General features: G+C 33.3%; 1 protein-coding gene across 5 annotated transcripts in view; it reads right to left on the reverse strand.

Annotated features, from left to right (window-relative positions):
- The window catches only part of RTTN (rotatin), a 78,678-nt gene that overhangs the window by 41,502 nt on the left and 16,561 nt on the right, over positions 1–20,615 (reverse strand). For 4 of the 5 annotated variants that reach the window (XM_086893859.1, XM_086893876.1, XM_086893896.1 and 1 more), the window contains 17 exons: positions 20,051–20,263; positions 18,688–18,800; positions 17,427–17,553; positions 16,265–16,390; positions 14,135–14,251; positions 12,216–12,355; positions 11,825–11,996; positions 10,802–10,901; positions 9,402–9,490; positions 7,175–7,292; positions 6,811–6,907; positions 5,969–6,037; positions 5,451–5,639; positions 4,526–4,765; positions 2,985–3,129; positions 2,017–2,171; positions 585–804 (listed from right to left, as the gene is read on the reverse strand). In XM_086893859.1, the coding sequence (XP_086749985.1) occupies positions 585–804; positions 2,017–2,171; positions 2,985–3,129; positions 4,526–4,765; positions 5,451–5,639; positions 5,969–6,037; positions 6,811–6,907; positions 7,175–7,292; positions 9,402–9,490; positions 10,802–10,901; positions 11,825–11,996; positions 12,216–12,355; positions 14,135–14,251; positions 16,265–16,390; positions 17,427–17,553; positions 18,688–18,800; positions 20,051–20,263 (2,430 nt within the window). The remainder of the gene's footprint in view (positions 1–584; positions 805–2,016; positions 2,172–2,984; positions 3,130–4,525; positions 4,766–5,450; positions 5,640–5,968; positions 6,038–6,810; positions 6,908–7,174; positions 7,293–9,401; positions 9,491–10,801; positions 10,902–11,824; positions 11,997–12,215; positions 12,356–14,134; positions 14,252–16,264; positions 16,391–17,426; positions 17,554–18,687; positions 18,801–20,050; positions 20,264–20,615) is intronic. The other variant, XM_086893870.1, reaches the window with a different exon arrangement.

The following is a 20,615-nucleotide window of genomic DNA, read 5'->3' on the forward strand; positions in this document are numbered from 1 at the left end:
TTAAAGAAGATTGGAGTTTTCAAAAGATATAATTTTAGGAGCAAGAGCTAACGTTTTAGCCACCACGTCCACAGACTTAGCAAACATTAAGAACACTGAAAATACGAATGAAATTTTGTCTTTCCAACAACTGCAGCATCTTCAATTACCTCTTTTCTGCTTTCTCCGTGTTAACAACCTACACAACAAGCTAATCTTCTCCCAGACCATCTTTTATATGTGGATAAGTTGTGGATGTGCCTGGGAAAAGTTATCTTGGGTTTTTCCTCTAGGAGTTTCAGTTATTAAAAACATTACATATACTTTTTTCCTGCTTAATTAAAACTACAGTCACTTTGTACTACCTCTTAAACCAATAATGAAAGTACATGCAATACAGCCAGTCTCCACAACTACAGATACACATCACTCAGTCTAGTCTCCATATCATTCCTATTTATTTAGCAGGAAAAAGCATCCTTCCCACACCTACTGCTACTGATGACATTCACTAAAAGTACAAAGTAAAAAGCATAGCATCATTAGCTACACAGCTCTGTACCAGCACTCAACCCAAAAGCTAAGTTAAAACATAAGCTACTCACCTCAAGAAGACCTGTTAAATATTTCTTACAAATTGTGACAGGTTCAACTGCAGCAGAATAGGTACTCCAGCCTGGAAGTGCAGTAACATGAACCATTCCTTGTAATGTTCTCTCCAGTGAAGGAAGTCCATAAAAATGTGGTGCATCTGTCAGCCTTAAGCACTGAAGCAGCTTCAGAGCCAGCTCTGTTCTGAATGAGCCAGCAAGTTCCAAGCCCTCTCTGGTTTATTGTAAAAAACAACATGAGATGAACCATCAATATAAAGCTGTTACAAAGAATCATTTTGAAAAAGGCCAATGCTTCATTCTTCTAACAGTTAGTTAGTCTGTGAGGCTCAGCATCTCAATTACTTAATTATGCATTATGCAAAGAGTAACATGAAATTAAATTTGACATCTAGCTTCACCCAGGTTCTGAAAATACAATATTGCATCTGATTACAACAAAGTTGCTTAACTAAAAAAAGACAAATGAGATATAACTCATTATTAAGGAGCATGCTAAATAAAGAGCAAAAGACTGAGGACAATGAGAAGAGCTGCAAAGCTCAGAAGCTTCACAACCACACAGGATCTAGAATACTGTAAGTTGGATGGGACCAACAAGGATTATCAAGTCCAACTGTTAAATGCATGGCCTGGTATACTTATGTTTGTTCTTGTTCAAGAGACAAGTTTAAAAATATTTCCTGCAAAAGACAATAAATCTAGAATCAATTAGATAAAAAATATGTGGGATACATAACTAGCAGGGATTTCTACAATATGCCCCTTTTCCCACTGTCAAAATCTTAAGAAAGTAACCAAGTGGAAATAATGGAAAAGGTAACAGTTTGAAAATATTTTCACAGAATTATATTGTGACACTAAACAAACAAATATCTTAAACTGCAATTTTAGTAGCTCTTAGGATCCATTTGTGGGAAAGGTTTTAGAATAAAAAATTACGTAAATTAATTTCTGTGTTTGCTCAACTGACAGAAAAAGGTCAGTGCTTCATGCTTAAAAGTAGCTGTCCCAAATAGGCTAAAAAGGAATTAAATGTAAATAAACATTTATTGCTATTTGAAACATTTCAATGTTTTACTTTGCTATAAATACATGCTACAAAATCAATGAAGTTACCATTTGCTCATGCAAATTTGCAGTAGTGAAAAAGAAATAGACCATCTTCTCCATGCAATCAATTTAATTATCCATTTGCTAAGTGACCACTAGCACATTCTCTTTCAAGTTTCCTGGCTAATTTCCTAATTTTACTGTGAACAGGAATATCTTACATTGATTTTCATTTCAAGAGTGTATATTCAATTTTCACAGTTCAGAGCAATTGAGCCATGATGTAACGACTTAAATTGTGACCGAAATTCAGGAACAATAGATGTTATGATGCCCAGACAGAATGACAGAGGCAGGTCCATTTGCACTGTACCTGTCAGTCACTGACATGGAACAAACTAACAACATGTTGAAAAGATGAATGAGTTCTTTGTCCAGTCGTTGCCTGACAGCAGCCTGTGTTTCATCCATTTCATCCTGCACTTGGGATTCTGGTCGCACCACAAGACCCATAAGGGATTTTGGCTGCTAAAAGAAAAGCATAAAAATACAGTCACATAAAGCATTGTTTAAATCCTCTTTTAATACCTTCAGTAAAGCCATTTTTCTGTTGAAAACTTGCAAATTACACACATTATAAATCAGAATTCCATGATTATTTAACTAAGAAGTACAAAAAGCACAGTGAAAAATTCCTATATTACCAGTAACTTGAATACCTATATTACCAGTAACTTGAATCTCAAATCTACTAAGTACCATAAAAAAATATACTGATAAGGCCTTTAAAATATCCTGCCATTAAGAAGACACTGTATTTTGAAGCATGAAAGAAAACTCGAAGTAATACAGCAATAACCTGCAATAAAAAATGGATCACAAAAAAAGCAGAAAACACATAGTAACAAAATCATGTCAAGTTGCATTTTGGACATCTCAGCTGCTTGAAAGACTTACTATCAAATGACTTTAAGGTTTTATATTAATGTATTGAATGGGCCATATTTTAAAAAATTTATAGGCTTCTCAGGCAGCGATATAAACTGAAGTACCTTTAGTCCATAAGTAATTGAAATTAAGTCTACTAGCATTTTTCCCTAAGTGCTTAGACTGTATTTGCAAATGGGAAAATGCATGTGCATGCAGACTGTATTTAACATAGTAAGACATTAGAACCCTTTGTAAGGCAATGGATGCTCTTGCATGCTACTTTGGTTATACATTTGCAATTATGTAGCTAAGCACACCCTCATGCAGCTCTACAGGTATGCACACGTGTGTGCAATTGCAGTTGTATGGCAAATCAAATCATGTAAGTGTATGCAACAGCCCCATTCTTACATTTTTAAGCAGTGATTTCAAGATCCACTTTAGATGGTCAGACTCCAGATTTGATTTCTGCTCTCTAAGCAATTTGTTTAAAAATCTTAGGACATCTACCAAAAGCTTTTCATCCTCCACAGAAGCTGGAAGCACTTGTAAAAACCTGCAATAAAAATAAGAGCTTTCATACTTTTAACACTTAAAAAGAACATTTAAAATCTCAGGCTAATAGGACTGGAATCACCTGAAAATATTTAATTATATGGAGCAAATATGTATATTACACTTACTCACATATAGCAAATACAGCATTTAGCTAATTTATTATACTTATAATAGCACACAATATATAATATGTTGTTAACATTGCTATTGTTAGTATTATGCAAAATAGTTATGTATATTTAAATATATATTTGCATATGGTAAACATGGAATTCTCTTCAGTAAAATGTAGAGAAATCTGAGCAGGGTCACAGACAGGAAATAAAAGTTAATTACTTATTAAATATTAGCATTTGATAATAATAGAAAAGCTTATCTATGCATTTCAAATAGCTCTTTTTTAAAATGTATAATTTTAAATATTTGTTTTGTGTATGTAAATTGCAAGATCACATAATCTTTGAGATTAGAAGGGATTTGCAGGGGTCACCCGGTCATGCCACCCTGCTTATTAAGGGACACGTGCAGCTGGTTGCTCAGGACTATGTCCAGGAAGCTTTTGAGTAATTCCAAGGATAGAGATGCTACAGCCTCTCTGGGCAATCTGTGTCTGTCTTTGGTCACCTTCACAGCAGAAGTGTTTCCTGACATTCACAGGGATCCTCTTGCATTTCAGTTTGTGGCCATTGCTTCTCCGACTGACCCCACTAGAAAGAGCCTGGTCCCACCTTCTCTTCTAGTACTCATACACATGGATAAGATCCACACCATGAGCCTTCTTTCATCCACATTTATCAGTCCCAGGTCTCTCATACTTTACTCAAAGGAAAGATATTCCAGTCTTTCATCACCTTTGTGGTGCTTCAATAGAAGCACCACATTCTCTCCAGTATGGGTGCCCCATATGATTCTCTCTTATACTGTCAAATCCAAAACTGGACCCTGAGCTCCAGACCAGTGCTGCATGGTAGGGGAGAATCACCTACCTCAACTTGCTGCCAACACTCCTCCCAAAGCAGCCCACTATAACATTTGCCTTTGTTACTGCAAGGACAATCTGCTGATTCATTTTCACCTTTGTGTCCTACCAGGACCCCCAGGTCCTTTTCTGCAAAGTTGCATTCCAGCTTGATTCACCCCAGAGGCATGGGCTTGCTCCTCCCCAGGTGTAGGACTCTGCACTTCCCTTTGTTGAACTGCCTAAGGTTCCTGTCAGCCCACATATATAGATATACAGATATATAGATATATGTGTGTATAAATAGATGTGTATATATGTATCAGAATCAGAGATGCATTGACAATCATTTCCCTAAATTTAAAATATGAAAGGTAGAAATGTTACCATGTTAGTATAATAATCTTTAATGGATTCTTGCAGTCAGTATGCTTACCTGTTCATTGCTTTCTGCCAAACAAAGCTTTTCAAAGTGGTTCCACAAGGTCCAGAACCGCATTTTAATGCAAGTCTGTCATTCAGGACATAGAAGCTAAGCCTAATGAGAGCAGTTCTAACATCCCTGTGGGATGCTGCCTGAACAATCAAATTAAGACAGTCCTGCAGTCCATAGTTTGTGTGAGTTATTTTCAATATAAGAATGTCTTCTGAGGAAAGTTTTAGAGAGTCCAAAAATCTGAAAAGGCATAGAGAAAAATTAACAGTCAGTATCTTTACAAACTGTTTAAGAGAGTGTCGACTCCTTCCCCTTCCTGCTTTATTGAGAAGATAAAACAGAAATTGCCTTAAACATTATTTTTCTTAGGCAATTCTTCCTTCACTAATCCTTCAAAATAACCAAACCAAATAAAAAACCTAAAAACCAAAAACAACACCAACACATGTAAATCATGAGGTGTTTTGAGTTCTTTGGCAAAATGTTACCTAAATACTTAGCATTACCATTAAGAAGAATATTTATTTGAAATTTAAACCTTCATGCAAACCAAGTAAAACTCATGCAACTTTATAGCTGGGGTCTACATAGTGAGGAAAAAAGAATCAGCTCCCCAAGAAACCACAATGACTATAAAGAAAAACAGCCACTGAGCCCATTTAAATTTGTTTGGGATTAGCCTGACCATCAATAAAAGTTAGATCAAGCTCTAGACTTCATGTATAAATGCAATTTAGGTAAAACATTAGCTGTGACAACATATCTTCATCCTTTTGGGATGTGATCCTTTATGTTTAAATAACAGCATTCTCAAACAAGTAACAGTTTGAACTGCTGTTTGAAGTTGAAAACCTATTTAAACTTCAGGAAACACTAATTTAATTGAGATATATTGGGACTTAAAATGAAAGAAAAAATAGCTCACGTTTCTGCTTCCTTCTCATAATCTATCAGCTGCAGTAGGTTTTCAATCCCATGGTACCATGACAGATTCCAAGCTGTCTTAAGCATATCTGACACAGGTTTCATAGCCAAGCACTCAGAAGACAATGGCACCACAACAGTATTAGGGCTAACTACATGATGAGCAGTGATCCTGACTGGGAGATGATACCTAAATATACACAAATAACAATAACAATTTTTAAAAGTGATTGGTGAGAGTTTTTTTGTTTGCTCATTTTTAAATTAAATGCTCTATTACAACCAGGTTGTAAATTTGCAAATAAAGTTTTTGAAACTTTTTTACAGAGAACAAAGACATGGAGAAAAAACTATGTATTTAAAAATACTCATTTCATCATCATAAAAATGCTTTGATCAAGGTTTTCCCTTCATTCTGCCAGTTCCATACTTCAGGAAGGACAGCAAATGGGAATCAGCAGTTAACTGTAAAACAAACAAAACCAATGAACCAAGCAACCAGCCAGCATCCACACGTACCTTCTAACAACAGCAACAGGTAAGCTGAAGGCAGGTACCTCAGTACTATTACTGGCTATGCAATCAGCCCTGCAAAAGATTAAGTCATAGTTATTTTGCTCTATTTTAAGATTTGATTTTCTCCTAATGCTACACACGTTATTTCCTTATTATTTGGCTACAGATGTATTTCTCCCTTTAGCTAGGTCTTCAATAACCCATTGATGAATAATTTGTATTAATAAACAATGTGTCTTCATGATTATGCAATATTAAGATATTTCTTAAATCACACATGTATGGAATATTTATTGCAGATGCACTGTACATTAAAAACCTCTGTATACTTGTTTCCTTTTCTTCTATTAAAGAAAAACCACACATTATAAGTATTTTCAGTATGCTTCATGTGTGTGAATTCTAAAAGCATACTTTTTCATGCATATGCAGCTTTTAAATAATAAAATAGCATAAGCTGAGGTGTGCTGCTTTAAAGACACCTGCTACACTTAAAAGCCAAAGTAAATAGAAGAATTCTATTTAAGTTAAAAAAACATGTCTACAGCTAGCTATTTGATTTGTGTAGTTTCTATTCATTGAAAAAATGGATTACAGACCAATCAAGTTTTTTTGAAAAATAAACTTAAAATTAACACTAAGGTACTTATAGTGCAAAAACTATGCCATGTAGGTCTCCAGAGCATGTAACCCAATTATCAAAACAATCTGGACTAGAAATATGCAAGTTTGGATCTATAAAAGTTTGGGGCATAACTTTTCTGGAGATATACAAAAAATTTATTTCTATTAAAATCTTAAGATTTGTCTAGAGAATATGCTATTAAATAAGTGGATTTTCATACCATGTTTCTGTTCTTGCTACTTCATCAAACAACAGAAGACAAAGCAATACTGTAGTTTCAGTTAAAACAGCACGATCACTTTGGAGTATCAAGGAAACTGAATAAAATAAAGATATTTAAAAATGTGTTAGGAAACAACTGTTACCTAATAATACATAGAAGGACACCAGATAAAAGCAACTGCTCTCCAGTTTCCTGCCATCTTCAACACATGCCACAACACAGGAAAACTAGCACACAGTGATTTATATCTTAAAAATCAGAATCTGATATGATGAAGTGATCCAAAGTTCTTAAGAAGACACTTGGTTAAACATCTAACCATCTTTTGACAGGGGTACTACAGTGGAAATACAATTCTCACCTCTGAATAGCAAAAGCAGTAAAGAAGGTTGCTGTGCTAGTGACAGGCGAACAGTTGGGTCAGCACACACAATTTTGCGTAGGAGTGTCAGACATGGTACCACTATGGACTCCATAAGCTGCAGGAACAGAAAAAAAGATTAAATAAAGATAACTGTCAGTATAATTCATTATGATGAACTTAACACAGACTGTCACACTTTTAAGCAATATATTTCATCATTTGTAAAAGATGGCTTCCTTAGACAAGCACCTTTCAGCCAGACAACAACAGCATATTCATGAAAAAGTATTTATTTACTTTTTGATTAATTTTATTATTAATTGATGGTAATTGTATTTGTCTCTGCTTTCATAACAGAATTATAACATTTGCTTTCATATTATACGGTTTTAAGGATATATGTGAGCTGAAGGATTTAAAAAAAACACCAAGTATTTACAATCACATAAATTTATTAATTTTTAAAAATTAATAAACTAATAATAGCCTATTATATCACATTATTTTTCTGGGTCCCAGCCTGTCAGATCATGAGAATGGAAAGCAGCTTGCTAAAAGTTAAAGTATCAGTGAATGGCCCAATATACAACCAAAGTCACAGCTCCTAAGAAGAGAGTATTTCTTTCACAGTATCATTACTTTGCCTATGAGTTTCTGCCTTTAAAATCTGTAAAATTTGTAAACAGCATCAACAAATACATTTTAGTTTGATACCTCATGAACAAAAGCCCTACTTATTTAGTATGGAATCTCTGGCACAGTTATATACAAAGCCTTATTTCAATGTCAATTTTTTTATTTACTACTACTACTGCTTTTATTTTCTTTTCTCAGTAGCCAGTTTTCTAAGAACATTTAAGATTTTTTGTTCATTTTTCTTTGCTACTGATTTTATGATGAAATAAAAAAAAGTCATTCAAGGGAAGACCTGAGAATCTGGACTAGATTCCCTCAGGATAGTGTCCTAATGTCACAGTCCCTAGAGAGTTGCTGCCTGAGCCCTCCCAAGAATAGGCTAAACTTTATAAAGGGCTCAAAATATTACTTTAAAGTTCACCCTAGACTCTTACTTGACTATGAAGGATCTGCTTAGGGCAATTTATTCTTCATGCTTGTCCTTCTGTATTATTGAGCAATATCTACTCACTACCCAAACCAAACAGCTGCATTACTTTCTCTCTAAAGAAGGTAAGATACTATAAAACTGACATTAAAAAAAAACAAACCACATTTAAAAGCCTGAGGAACCTAATATTTCAATTTCTTCAGCTGCATTAGAACAGTTTATTGAAGTGCTTCTATACAAGCAATCATAAACTGAACAAGACATTCTTTAATGCTATAGAGATAAAATAATCTTAGATACTGATAATCTGAGGAAAAAACTGCCATTACTGAAGAAGAATGTAATTTTTATTAGTTTGACAGAAAAAAGGAATTCTACTAAGTATCAAGCAGTACTTTTCTCTTGTACACTTTTGGGAAAAAAGTCATTACTACACAAAAATTCTCATGATTTCTTAAATTTACTCAGGCTTTGGACAGGTGGAATGCAGTAACAATACTATGCAAAAAAGCCAAAAAAACTTTAGCCACTGCATTGAGCACCTCCTAGCCTAAACATGCTTGCAAGAAATAATTTCAAATAATTAATTCCAGAAAAAATCAAGCATCAGATTACCCATATTACAAAAATGGAAAGCTCCATCATTTACAACTAGAGACCCTCACTGGTAAAGTGATCTTCTATTGGTCAGAAAATTCTTTATACCTGAAATTCAATCTGACACATTTACAGTAACATGTCATACAATTACACGTCATTTTTAGTTATAATTTGCTTCATAATTTAAGTTTAGGGACTATTATACCTAACATAACACATTATTTTTAAGGATGTTAAAATGGTTTTTATTCTCTACTGAGAAAGCATTCAGGGAAGTTTTGGTACATTACAGAACCTCACTATCCACAATTCTCTGGCTAACTCTTCTCATAGGTAGGCAAACCAATCTTCTCCCATTAAGAGCATCTCAGCATTATCAAAACTAGACCAAATACACATTTCAACTATAATTGTTACATAAACACTTCCTCAGTGTTCACAATTCAGTGCAGCATTAATGCATAAAGACCAGTGTGGCAAGTTCAGAAAAAAACAAACTCTACAACACTGTCATGCTGTGTGCAATGCTTGCAGAAGAACATCTACCAACACTTTTACCTTGCCATCCACGTGTACACACTCATTAAGGTAAGCCAGTATCTTTTCTGTCACACCCAACTTTTTCACAATGCCATGCATTTTGGTATCTGTAAGAAAAGCAAAAGATAGTAAGACCAACTGGTTCTGCACAAATTTAATATTAAACCTTTTGTAAGATTACAAACTCCTGCTGTCTAGAATAAGTTTCTAATTGCCAATCAATCAGCAGTACATAACTCTAGCAAGGCAAGCCACCTCAAAGTATTTTTATCTGACTATAGTAGCCTTTTGAACACCAGATTCTTAAATACATTATACAAATTCCCACAAGAATTTTACATTGTAGAATTACAGTAATCCCAGTGCAATTTTAGTCAAACAAGGAGGTCACTTCTAATATTTTAAAATATTTTAACAGTTTAATGAGTAATAAAGTAGCACAATGGAACTGATAAAGGAACCTAGTATCTTCAGCCTAGTCAAACAGAAACCATGGGAGAGACAGACACAGATAACTACTCCCTGGGGTAGGAGTGAGAGAGAGATATGTTAGGAAACTTTGTAATGATACCAGGTAACTGATGGCATGAAGAATGTGTAACCAATGGGAAATTGCCAAAAAGAGAGCCCTATGTAAGTGCCATACAAGTAAAACCCTATATACCCTATTGAGCCTTGTATGCTCAATAAAACTGGCTTCTGACCTCGACTCTGATGTCCCCATCTTTCAATTGCTGATGGCTTAAATATACAATTGAAAATGGTATTTACTTAATCACCACGAGTATATTTTCCACTGGTATCTCCCTTTAGAGTATCTGGTTTACGTATATTCAACAACATAAACAACAAAAAAGTATGTCATTTGAATTGGTTGGGTTGATTTGTCTGTTTTTAAATAATTAAAAAATGATCCTTCATATGTAATTTGGCCGGATAAAAATGCATTTTTTTCCTTCACAATGTCATCCTATGTTTTGTTTCAATTTTGAAACATCTGAAAATTTTTGCAGCCATAACTAAACGTATCTTGAGACAAAGTAGATACACTTCCTCATTTTTGTGGTAATTTTTCTGATAGTATTTTTAATATTATCTAAGATTTTACCTTCCCGTGGCAAAGAACTTATGTTCTCTCATTAGAATTCAAATTCCTTGAAGAAACATTACTCAATCAGAGTTTAAATATACAGAGGAAAAACATCAAGGTTTGAAACTCTACAGTTATGCCCTAAGTGAAATAATGCTCTTTCTTAGCTGGCTTACTTGAATTGTAATTCGATCGCTTCTGCTTATAACAAAATTCATAAAATAAAAATTACAAAGGGCACCCTTAGCACAAGCATACAGACAACCTAGCAAAACTTCAAGCTCACGAATGACCAACGTATGAATACAAATTTTCTGAAGAATTTTACCTTCTAAAATGACAACCAGCTGCTCAGCTGCAGACTTCCGTAAAACTAGGTCAACAGCATCAGAAGTCAAGATATCGTACAGCTTTTCAACTCTTTCTTCCTAGAAATAAAACAATATTATATTTGCATCCAGTATGCTATCATGAAATAAGGGAATCAGTCAAATTTCCTAACAGGTAGTAGAAAGCAAAAATATCTTAATTCCTTATTAAAATGTATGTGATTAGAGTCCACACAGATGTAAGAGCAATGGATAAGGTTATAATCTTTTTGCAACAAATCTCTAATAATGTCTGTGGAATATGAAAACTAAACAGCTTCTTGTGCATCACAGCTGCAGAATTCTAATAGTACCTAATTTATGTAGGACTACAGAAATCTTAACACTACACCAAAATGCTAAAACACGCTGTAAGTCTGTAAAAGGGTCTTATTTTTAATAGCAATAGGGTCAAGCATCTAAGAACTTGCTTATCATATTGTTAATCTGAAAGTATTGAGGGGGAGGAAGAAAGGAGAATGGAGAGGGGAGATGAAAAAACAGAAATAAAAAAAAAAATGAAATGCATTCCCTGGAGTCATACACTCATGATTTGCTTTACACTTTGCAACAGCAGCAATATTAAGCAAACACAAGTTTAAGTCTGCAATACATTTTAAAGCATTTCATATTAAAAATTATTTGTGCCTGATTTAGTAAAAATTGCTTTTAGTGGGGAAAAAATATATGAGAAAAAAAATCAGACTCTATCCACGCAGAATGAAATTGTTATGAACAGAGCAGGCCTGTGTTCTCTGCACTTAAATCTTTTCTGCAGAGAAGGAAAAAAAAGGGAGGATTTTTTTCTCAGTGTTGCAAATGGTAGTATAAGAAGTACTGTTTCAGTGCACACAGAAAGAATACATCAACAGATTTCTTTTTATGAAGCAAGTCAATTTGCATGAAATACTGCAACCTTCTGAAAATGGAAGCTTCAGAGACTGGACAGGTAGAAGAGCAAAATTTAGACAGAGTTTACTAACCTTAATTATTGAGTTCATTTTATCATCCAGTTTTAGCTCCATCGCTCCTTCTATAATAAATAAGTTTGAAATGCTGGAAAGGACATTGCCATCCAGACATGGACGTTTCAAGTTTGCCCCTTCTTCATTCAGAAGATGGAATGCTAAATGTTTAGCTGCTACAGAACGAACCCTAAAGGAACAAATATTTAAAATAAATATATAAAGCCCTCATACTGGAAAATTGTAGCTGTATAGTTAAAAATTAATTAGTTTAGATATGGGGTGGAAATATGACACTCAGTATTGATTAATCAACCTTTCAAATCAAGATACAGCATAATATTTAGGAAAAGACATTGCTGTCATCAACATGAGAAGATGTGCTGAAATGATGCAGAGAATTACTTACAGCTGCTTTTTTGAGAAGAGAAGGCGCAGAGCAGCCTGTAGTCTGGGAGTTCTCAGGAGAATGCCCTCTCCTTTGTCAGAGGTTGTTTCACTCAAAGAGAGAATGCATTTACCTAAAGTATCTTTTGTGTCAGCATAACCCTTAGAGAAACAAACAAAAACCAAAAATTTCCAAAATTATAAAAATCCACTTACTAATTTAGCAAATCAGAAAAGGTAATTAATCCCCTTTTTAGGGGTTAAGGAAGAGTGCAGAAGTAGCAGCATAAAAAAAAAAAAACACACAGTTATTTTTAAGAAAACATTCAGATTCTGCAAATTAATATTCCTCTGTGAAAATAATTTGAAAAATTAATAGATGATCCTATATCCAAATAAAAGTAAAGATTTCTTCACAGGACCCAGAGGTACTTTGACGCAAAGCTTCACCCTTCAGTCTGTTAATATGATGCTGCTCTGTTAGGCCAGTTTCCATTTCAATAAATTAAATTTAGTACCTACAAGAAAGTTATTTTAAAACATTAAATTCTACCTACATTCAGGTCTTCATTAAAGTGTTTTAGCACACAGACAAAAGGGAATCAGTTATGTCAAGTAATGATACTGCAAGCATTTTAAAAGTGGAGCAAAATACAATGCTTTTTCCATGCATCAGGTAAACATAGACCTCTGGTATACCCTACTTTAGTATCAACTGTACAAAGCCACTACAGGATACAGAATGGAGGGAAATTCTACTCATAAAAATTTTTCATATGTTTAGCCTACAGCCTATATTAAATCCCCAACTATTTAATCTTGAAGGTCAATCATATGTAAGATATATATGCAGGTAACACAAAAAAGCTCTAATGACTGGTTGAGAAAGCTCTGAAATAACCCTTCTCCCACCTCTTTCAAGTTTTCAGTGTATTTTCTCTACATATTTTTATGTCTGAGCCCATCTTATTTGCAATGTCTCCCCATTTTTGCCTTGATTTTTGTGCAGTTTGCATACTGAGTAAAGTTATATAAGCTGCTTTTTGGCCCTTTCAATTTATGGCAATACTGAGGTGAAGGCAATTAATGAACATATAGCAGGGAAACAAGTAAGTTGGTATAATTATCAGGAGTGATATTTTTTTGAGAAAATTAAGACAAAATGTATACTTGAATTTCTTAGCCAAGAGAGAAACAAGGCAAAAAAACATAGCAGGCAAATGCAGCAAAGTATCTAATCTGGAAGACCATGGGCAGACCACAAAAAGGAAATTTTAAGTACTAGTGAAAAAACTGTCAAGAATCCAGATGGAGCAATCAGGCTGAAAATCTGACTGAGAAAGACAAAAGTTCCATTTAGATCAAGCTGAGAATAAAAATAATGAAAATTAAATTTGTACATTGTTGGAAACATGAAGACTAAGACTTAAGGGATGCTTCTATAATATTAGAAACAAATCCACCAAAAAGCAAGTTTCTAAATATACTAAAAATATAGTTTATGCTGACTGCTATTTTTCAAGTGTGTATTCGATCAGAAAACTTATCACAGAGGAACTACAGTTTTCAAATTTAAGACATGGGGGACATTCTAGTAATTATTAACGAATTTTAAAAAGCATGAATGCTTTAATCTGTACTTGTACCATTCACTCATATCTTCAAACCTTTTCAGCCCCAGTCAGTATTGGCTAATTTGTACTGCAACGTTTCAAATTTCATGCACAAGTAATACCAAGCTAAAATTTGTCTACAAATTCAATGCACTAACTTTTACTGATATTGGGACCCCTATAAAACATTTTTCTATTTGACATCTGATAGAACACGTCTGTAGGTATATTACTGTTAATCTATTTTCCATCTGCTACTTCTATCTGTTATTTAACCTGATATACATGATTCCATATATGAAATTCAGATTAAAGCACTTAAAAGTACCTGTAAAACAGGAATGACAGGACAGAGTGCCTCAATAAACTTGCTCCAAGTCAATACTTCCATCATTAACCGTCCTTGCAACAGACGTATCAGGATGGCCTTGGCTGTAGAGTACACCTGCTCAACAAAAATAAAAAACAATCTATTCAAGTAACCACTGATGTGTCTGTTTGTCAATGCTGTAATTGGAAATGTTATACAAAAACAAAATATTGTTACTGCAGAATGCTACATTTAAATTGTCAGTTACACTAAATATTAAGTTGTTAGAAAAACCTCCAAGAGAAAACACACAAATAATTCTGGCTAAACAGAACTCAATTATATTCTCCATAGAACTCGGATTTGTCTTTTCTGAAATAAATCGTTACTTAAATTGCTATACTTATTGGTCCCTCCATCTTGCAGGTAAAAGAATTTGTTTCTTTCCTGACCTTGGCCTTCTGGGGCATTTTATTCCCAGTCTATGATATGCTTCTGAAAATACAGGAAGCCAAGAGACTTAAAGCCAGTTAGGTGGACATTTCACTTTCCTGAGGCAAAGAGTCAAACTAAGAAAGCTACCGAATATTTCAAACTGTATCACAATTCATCTGAAGCTCTCTATCAAAACCAAAAAAGCTATATGATACAGCATTTATACTGCATTAATGTATCCAATACATAATCTACACAACACACAATATTAGAGTATTTACAAACTAAAATTATTAGTGCAGTGGGAACATAGGAAAAAATCCCAGCTTATCAGAATTAACTCTTTCTTACATAGTGTAAAACCACCTGCCTTCCTCAGCTGACACCCTGCATTTTATACCAGAGCTAAAAATCCTCTCACCCCAGGCAACAAGGACAGCCTTTAATAATATCACTCCAGTCCATCTTTAGAAAAAGACTATCCTTATAAAATCATATGGCAAATATCAAGCCTAACCTTGAAATATAAGGTTCTCAATTTTTTTTATCATTGTCAGAAGCCTAAAAGATTAAATAGATGCTATATAACAACTTAAGCAGCAGTTATATGGCAAGAAGTAAAATAAATTTAAAAATTATTGGATATGATGTTCATTATCTATTTTGTTAGATGCATAATAAAAATACATTATTAGGTAGAGAACAAAATATGACAAATTTGTAAATAGGCACTGATTTTTTAAATTCAGCATCAATTGAAATTATTTCTTTTGCTTGACCAACCACTAATAGAGAAAACAGTGAGTCCTTTTAATAACATATCCAATGGAGTAGACAAAATAAATTCTTTCCTTGCAAAAGATAAATTACATACAAAGCATAAACATATAGCACATTCTCAAAGATATTTTACTTGTCTTTAAAATGAAAACTTCTAAATAGAATTGTGCATAATATTGAATTTTAAAAAATCTCATTCCATAAGGGAAACAAAAATATATATAAATAATTTGTTAGTCACTGTTCTGTATGAATGTATGGATGTTATAGATCAGTTATAAAGGAGCTGTTATGAAGAACATAAGTAACTTTATCTTCCTCTCACAACTCCCTACTTATCTCTGTAGTCTAGGAAATAGTGGACATATGTTAAGCAGTCATGCATATAAATGAACCCAATGGAAATTTGGTCCTATTCTACAATGTTATAAAGCACTTCTATAATATTCAGACAATTATATATAAAAACAGATGTTTGTGGCGGTGAAATACAATTTTAGAAAGAATTTGCAGATTTAAAGTGTCTTTTTGTTCCTCAACCATTTCAAAAGTTACCCCACTTATAAAAAGTGAGACTTAGAAGTTCATGTTTCCCATAAATGTAAAGTACCATACATTTTCTTCATACATGCTTTTTACTAGGGATGAATATATTACAGGAAAAAGTAAAAAAACATAGCTTATTTCATTTTTCATTGCTCTTTATTACAGTTAGTACCATCCTACACACATAATGTTATCTTGTCTCTGAATTCATTGTAAAAAAAAAAAAAAATCCTTCCATTTACTACAACCTTACTACTTGCATAGCTTTTGTGTATGCAAGAAACCATTTTTAGTCAAACTTCAGGTAAGCATTAGACCACTATGGAGAATATCAACACCTACTCTGCGTGCACACCAACTTACAAACACAGCTGGTAAACACAGTACCTCATTCTTATCTTCCTGAAGGCCAAATGTACAGATTTCATATAACACTTTGGGGTGTAGAAGAAAATGTATTCCCTGGCAGATTGAAGGCACGGGCTTCACAGTATTATGAATACCTAAACAGTCCTTCAGTAAAAATAAAGTTGGTTAGTTTAAATATTCAAGACAGTCTCCACTACCATCTCTTGTTTTATAGACAGCCTGATGTTGTCATGCAGTAAAAGACTTTCTCCACACACTTTGGAAGACTAGTTCTGAAAGCTAAATATGACAGTCCTGGAAGAAACACAGTCTGCTTGGACCAGTGATTGAGAACTCCTGTTACTACACAGGACTAAGAAATAGAAGATCATTTTGGTTTTATTTTGAATAATTGTGAGAATAAATTTGAAAACCTGTATATGTTGCTTGGCATTACAGTAAATAAGACAATGTTTGGCATTACATTAAAATAAGAAAAACCTAAAACAGGCTGGTAAAAATCTCACAAAAAGAGACAGGTGTCATTCAGTGGAGATAGGTTTTTTTTTCATAGAGACTGGCTCCAGCATATTTATACATTAGAGGATTGTGCTACAAGCACACTAGATACAGATTATGTCCATTCTAGAAAATAAAAGTTTCAATCAAGTATTATATCAAAATACAAAAAATATTTTTATTTTGTGAGCCAGTATTACTGAATACCTAAAATGACCCAATAAATATGCTATCACCACTCCCAGCAAAGAAAAGAGTACAGCTATACTTTTAAGAAGCTGATGCCCTTTATCCCTTGGCCTGTCATTACAAAACACTAAGGCAGTGACAAAACACCTATGCAAAAAAAAAACAAGACACACACAATATGGCTCCAAAACAGGGAAAAAACCCCAAAGAAAACAAACAACAAACATAAGGAGTACATAAAAGGATTTACATGGTCTTTATATCATTTTTAAGTGCAGTACCTGAAGTCTAACCTAACCAAGTAGATGCAATACCAAGAATGTAACAGCAAACGGCAATCCCAGGCTGAATTTTCTGCATGTAACACTTAAAGAATTTGTATTACAAATTGTGCTGGTTTTGCACAGCTACACAAATGCTTCTAATGACAAAACTATATAGCATGCATTATTGAGTGCAACACCAAGAGTGTTAAGCAAGCATTAATTCAAACCTTAACCACTCCCAAACAGCAGCGATAGGCTTCAGCTTTTATATTCAACAAAGGATGAGACAATAGACGGAGAAGCAGCTTCTGACCCTCTGCCTGAAGCAATGAGTTGGCCTCAGCAGACTTCCAACTGAAAATGAAAAACAGTTAATTAATTTATTTTACAGTACCTAACGATGCCTAGAAAAATTTTTGTGTTCAATTTCAGGACAATCTCTGAAAAATACTTCCTGCAATAGTATACATTCTGAAAAACAGTAAAAAGTTCAGAGATCACAACATATTTGCCAAGATCATAGTATCAATCTTTGTGTTTGTATATATTCTTTTAAACATGTAGGTAATCAAAGATCATACTTTATCAAAACTCTCTCATCAAAATTAAGAGCTTGACAAACACTGATGTTCATCTGAAAATATAAAATTCTATTTACCTTCAGTAGACACCTTTGATCATATATATGATTATAAAAAACACTTGTGCTTTTAGAATGTTATCATTATAGAGATTAAAGAACATATCACTATCATGAACTGATGGTAGTTTAAAAATTGAATTTCTTATTGCCTGAAACAGTAACCAAAAAGGCATTAGAACAAAAGGCATTCTAAAAGCATTAGAACATTGAAAAACATTTTGACATTTCATAATTTAAAATCACTTACTGGACAGCTCTTAAATGCAGTCTCCCTTGAAAAAAAACCCTAAATTCAAGTTCTGAGTCAGTATAAAATTAATTTTTTTTTGTTCAAGAACTTTTCCAGGCACGATAAGGCAACTTATTCTCTAACTAGAGACATGGAAAAATCATAAAAGCAATAAAAATATGCTGTTGAATAAATGAGATGCCATATTGTAATATAAATAATCTACAATGAAGTAAGTCCTTTAGAATTTCTGAAAGTAAAATAAAAGTAAGTCATACAAATATGCTCAGGGCAAAGGATTTTCAAGAAGTCTGAAAGACAAGTCAAAGTGTCTAAGACTATTTCCTTATAAATCACATACTTTACATACAAAATCATATAAGTTTGTAAATAGACTAGAACGTGAAGTTTTTAGCAACTGAAATTTAGTTTTTAAGAAATCCATCACAGAATGGCACAAATCAGTTAGAAGAGACTGTTCAATGGCTAAAACACAATAATTGTTCCTACACGGAATAAAGACATGAGCTCCTATTTGAGAAACCTTATCCACAAAAAAAAAAAAATTAAAAAATTATGTTTTCTCAAGCAGAGTTTTAAATAGTAATGTACTTACATATTTGAACATATGTAAATGCATTCTTGAAGCAAGGGAAAGTGTAGGTGGAAGGGTAGACTACTCAAAGCCTGATCTGCCAATTCTAGTAATTCAGAAAGATTCTTATCCCCCTGTAAAGTAAAATGAAGAGAAACAATGAAACTAACAAAATTAGTAAAATTAAAAGTATCCAGTATTACTGCATAATCTTTCCAAATTTATCATATTGAATACTAAGCAGTATTTTGTTCAGTATTTTACAGAGAAATTTATAATTAACTAATTCAATACATTTCAACAAAAAAAAAATAATTTAGAACCTGTTCGGGGGAGCTGAAAGCCCTTCAGATGCTGAGTTTAAATAAACTTCCATTAAACTCAGCAGGAATAATGTATGTCTAACATTTCACAGCATGAACACTATAACACTATTCAAATTACTATGTTTTTATCAATATGCATTTTACGTGAAAGGAGTATAATAAAAGATTTAACTATTAAACTTTTAACATATCACTATTAAAGAGCAAGTTAGATTTTTCTTTTTAAATTTAAGTACATGTGTCTTCATCATATTTGGTTACCAAATACATTAAACATGAACCATTTAAATTTGATGGAGTTAACTTAATTGTAAAGAACATTTTATGAGCAAAGTATTGCTTGTATTAACTTCAGAACCTGCCTAGACAAAGGCTAGATCAACTCTGATTTAAGACAGCACTATATTTATATTCTGTATGTTATTAATTTATTTTAGTATCAATAGAACCAATATTGTGCAAAATTGCTTATCCATTAGCATAATGGAGAAGAACATTTCAGTACTGTGCTAGAATCTCTTAACTAATAAAGCGGTTATCTTCATAACAAAGTGAAACACAAATCTCAGCCTGTCTAGTAGTTGTTTATCAAAGCTGCAATTGCTAAAGTACTTGGGATTTAAAATTTTCTGAACAACATATTTAGCTCCTGGACAACACACATACACCTACACTATATATTTTAATAGATATAAAATAAATAGTGTATTATACAAATGTATAAATATTATATATAAAGACATATCTTTATATACATTGTATATGCTTGTATGAATAAGCAGAGTATTTGCTGCTTCTTCTTTCTTTGACCATAAAAGGTGCTGTGCCTCCTTCCAATTTTCAATTGTTTATTTCTTTGCTTTTACTTAAGTTTTTTTACCAACATCATGACTAGTATTAACAAAAACATATAAAGTAATTACACTTTGGATCATACAAAATACTCATACTTGAGGATCTTCTTCTTCTATGCTAGACTTTAATTTTTACCAGAGAGAAAACAAAGTGAGGAAAGAAATTTGCCTACAGGAAATATTTTATATGACAAAGTTTCACACCTCCTTATGAACTTCAGCCATAAAGCTACAAGTGCATTCAATCGAATACGCAGCTTCTGAAACTTGCTTATAAATACTGTAGTTCTCAGTACTCATCTGCTCCAGATAGGCTGCAACAGATTCATGCATGTTTGGGTATTCCAAGGAGAAGGACATATCCAGCGAGAGAAGGAACAAAGCATTCAGCAAACTCTTTGGTGTAACTTTACTTGCCTTTGAAAAAAAAAAACCAACTATCAGAATAACAGCCTGAAAATACAGTAAAAACCATCAATAGCATTTGCAGTCATTCAACAAATTCAACCACTGTTGCTGCTACTTGAAAGAGAAACACATTTCATTAAATGAGTTCTACATGAAGAAGTTTTGGGTTTCTTTTTCATTAACAGTGATAGTTAATTAGATGTCACTCCTAACATCAGACCTGCAACCAGACACAAAAGTTGCGTATGATCCTGGCACGGCACAAACACTGCTAGCCGGAGTCAATTCACTGTCTGACCACGAGATGGCAGAGAATACACAAACCATAATTATTTCTGTATTTAAAAAAGCTGTCTACAAT

This window comes from Cyanistes caeruleus, chromosome 1 (genome assembly GCF_971803275.1).
Source record: "Cyanistes caeruleus chromosome 1, bCyaCae1.hap1.1, whole genome shotgun sequence".
Lineage (NCBI taxonomy): Eukaryota > Metazoa > Chordata > Aves > Passeriformes > Paridae > Cyanistes > Cyanistes caeruleus.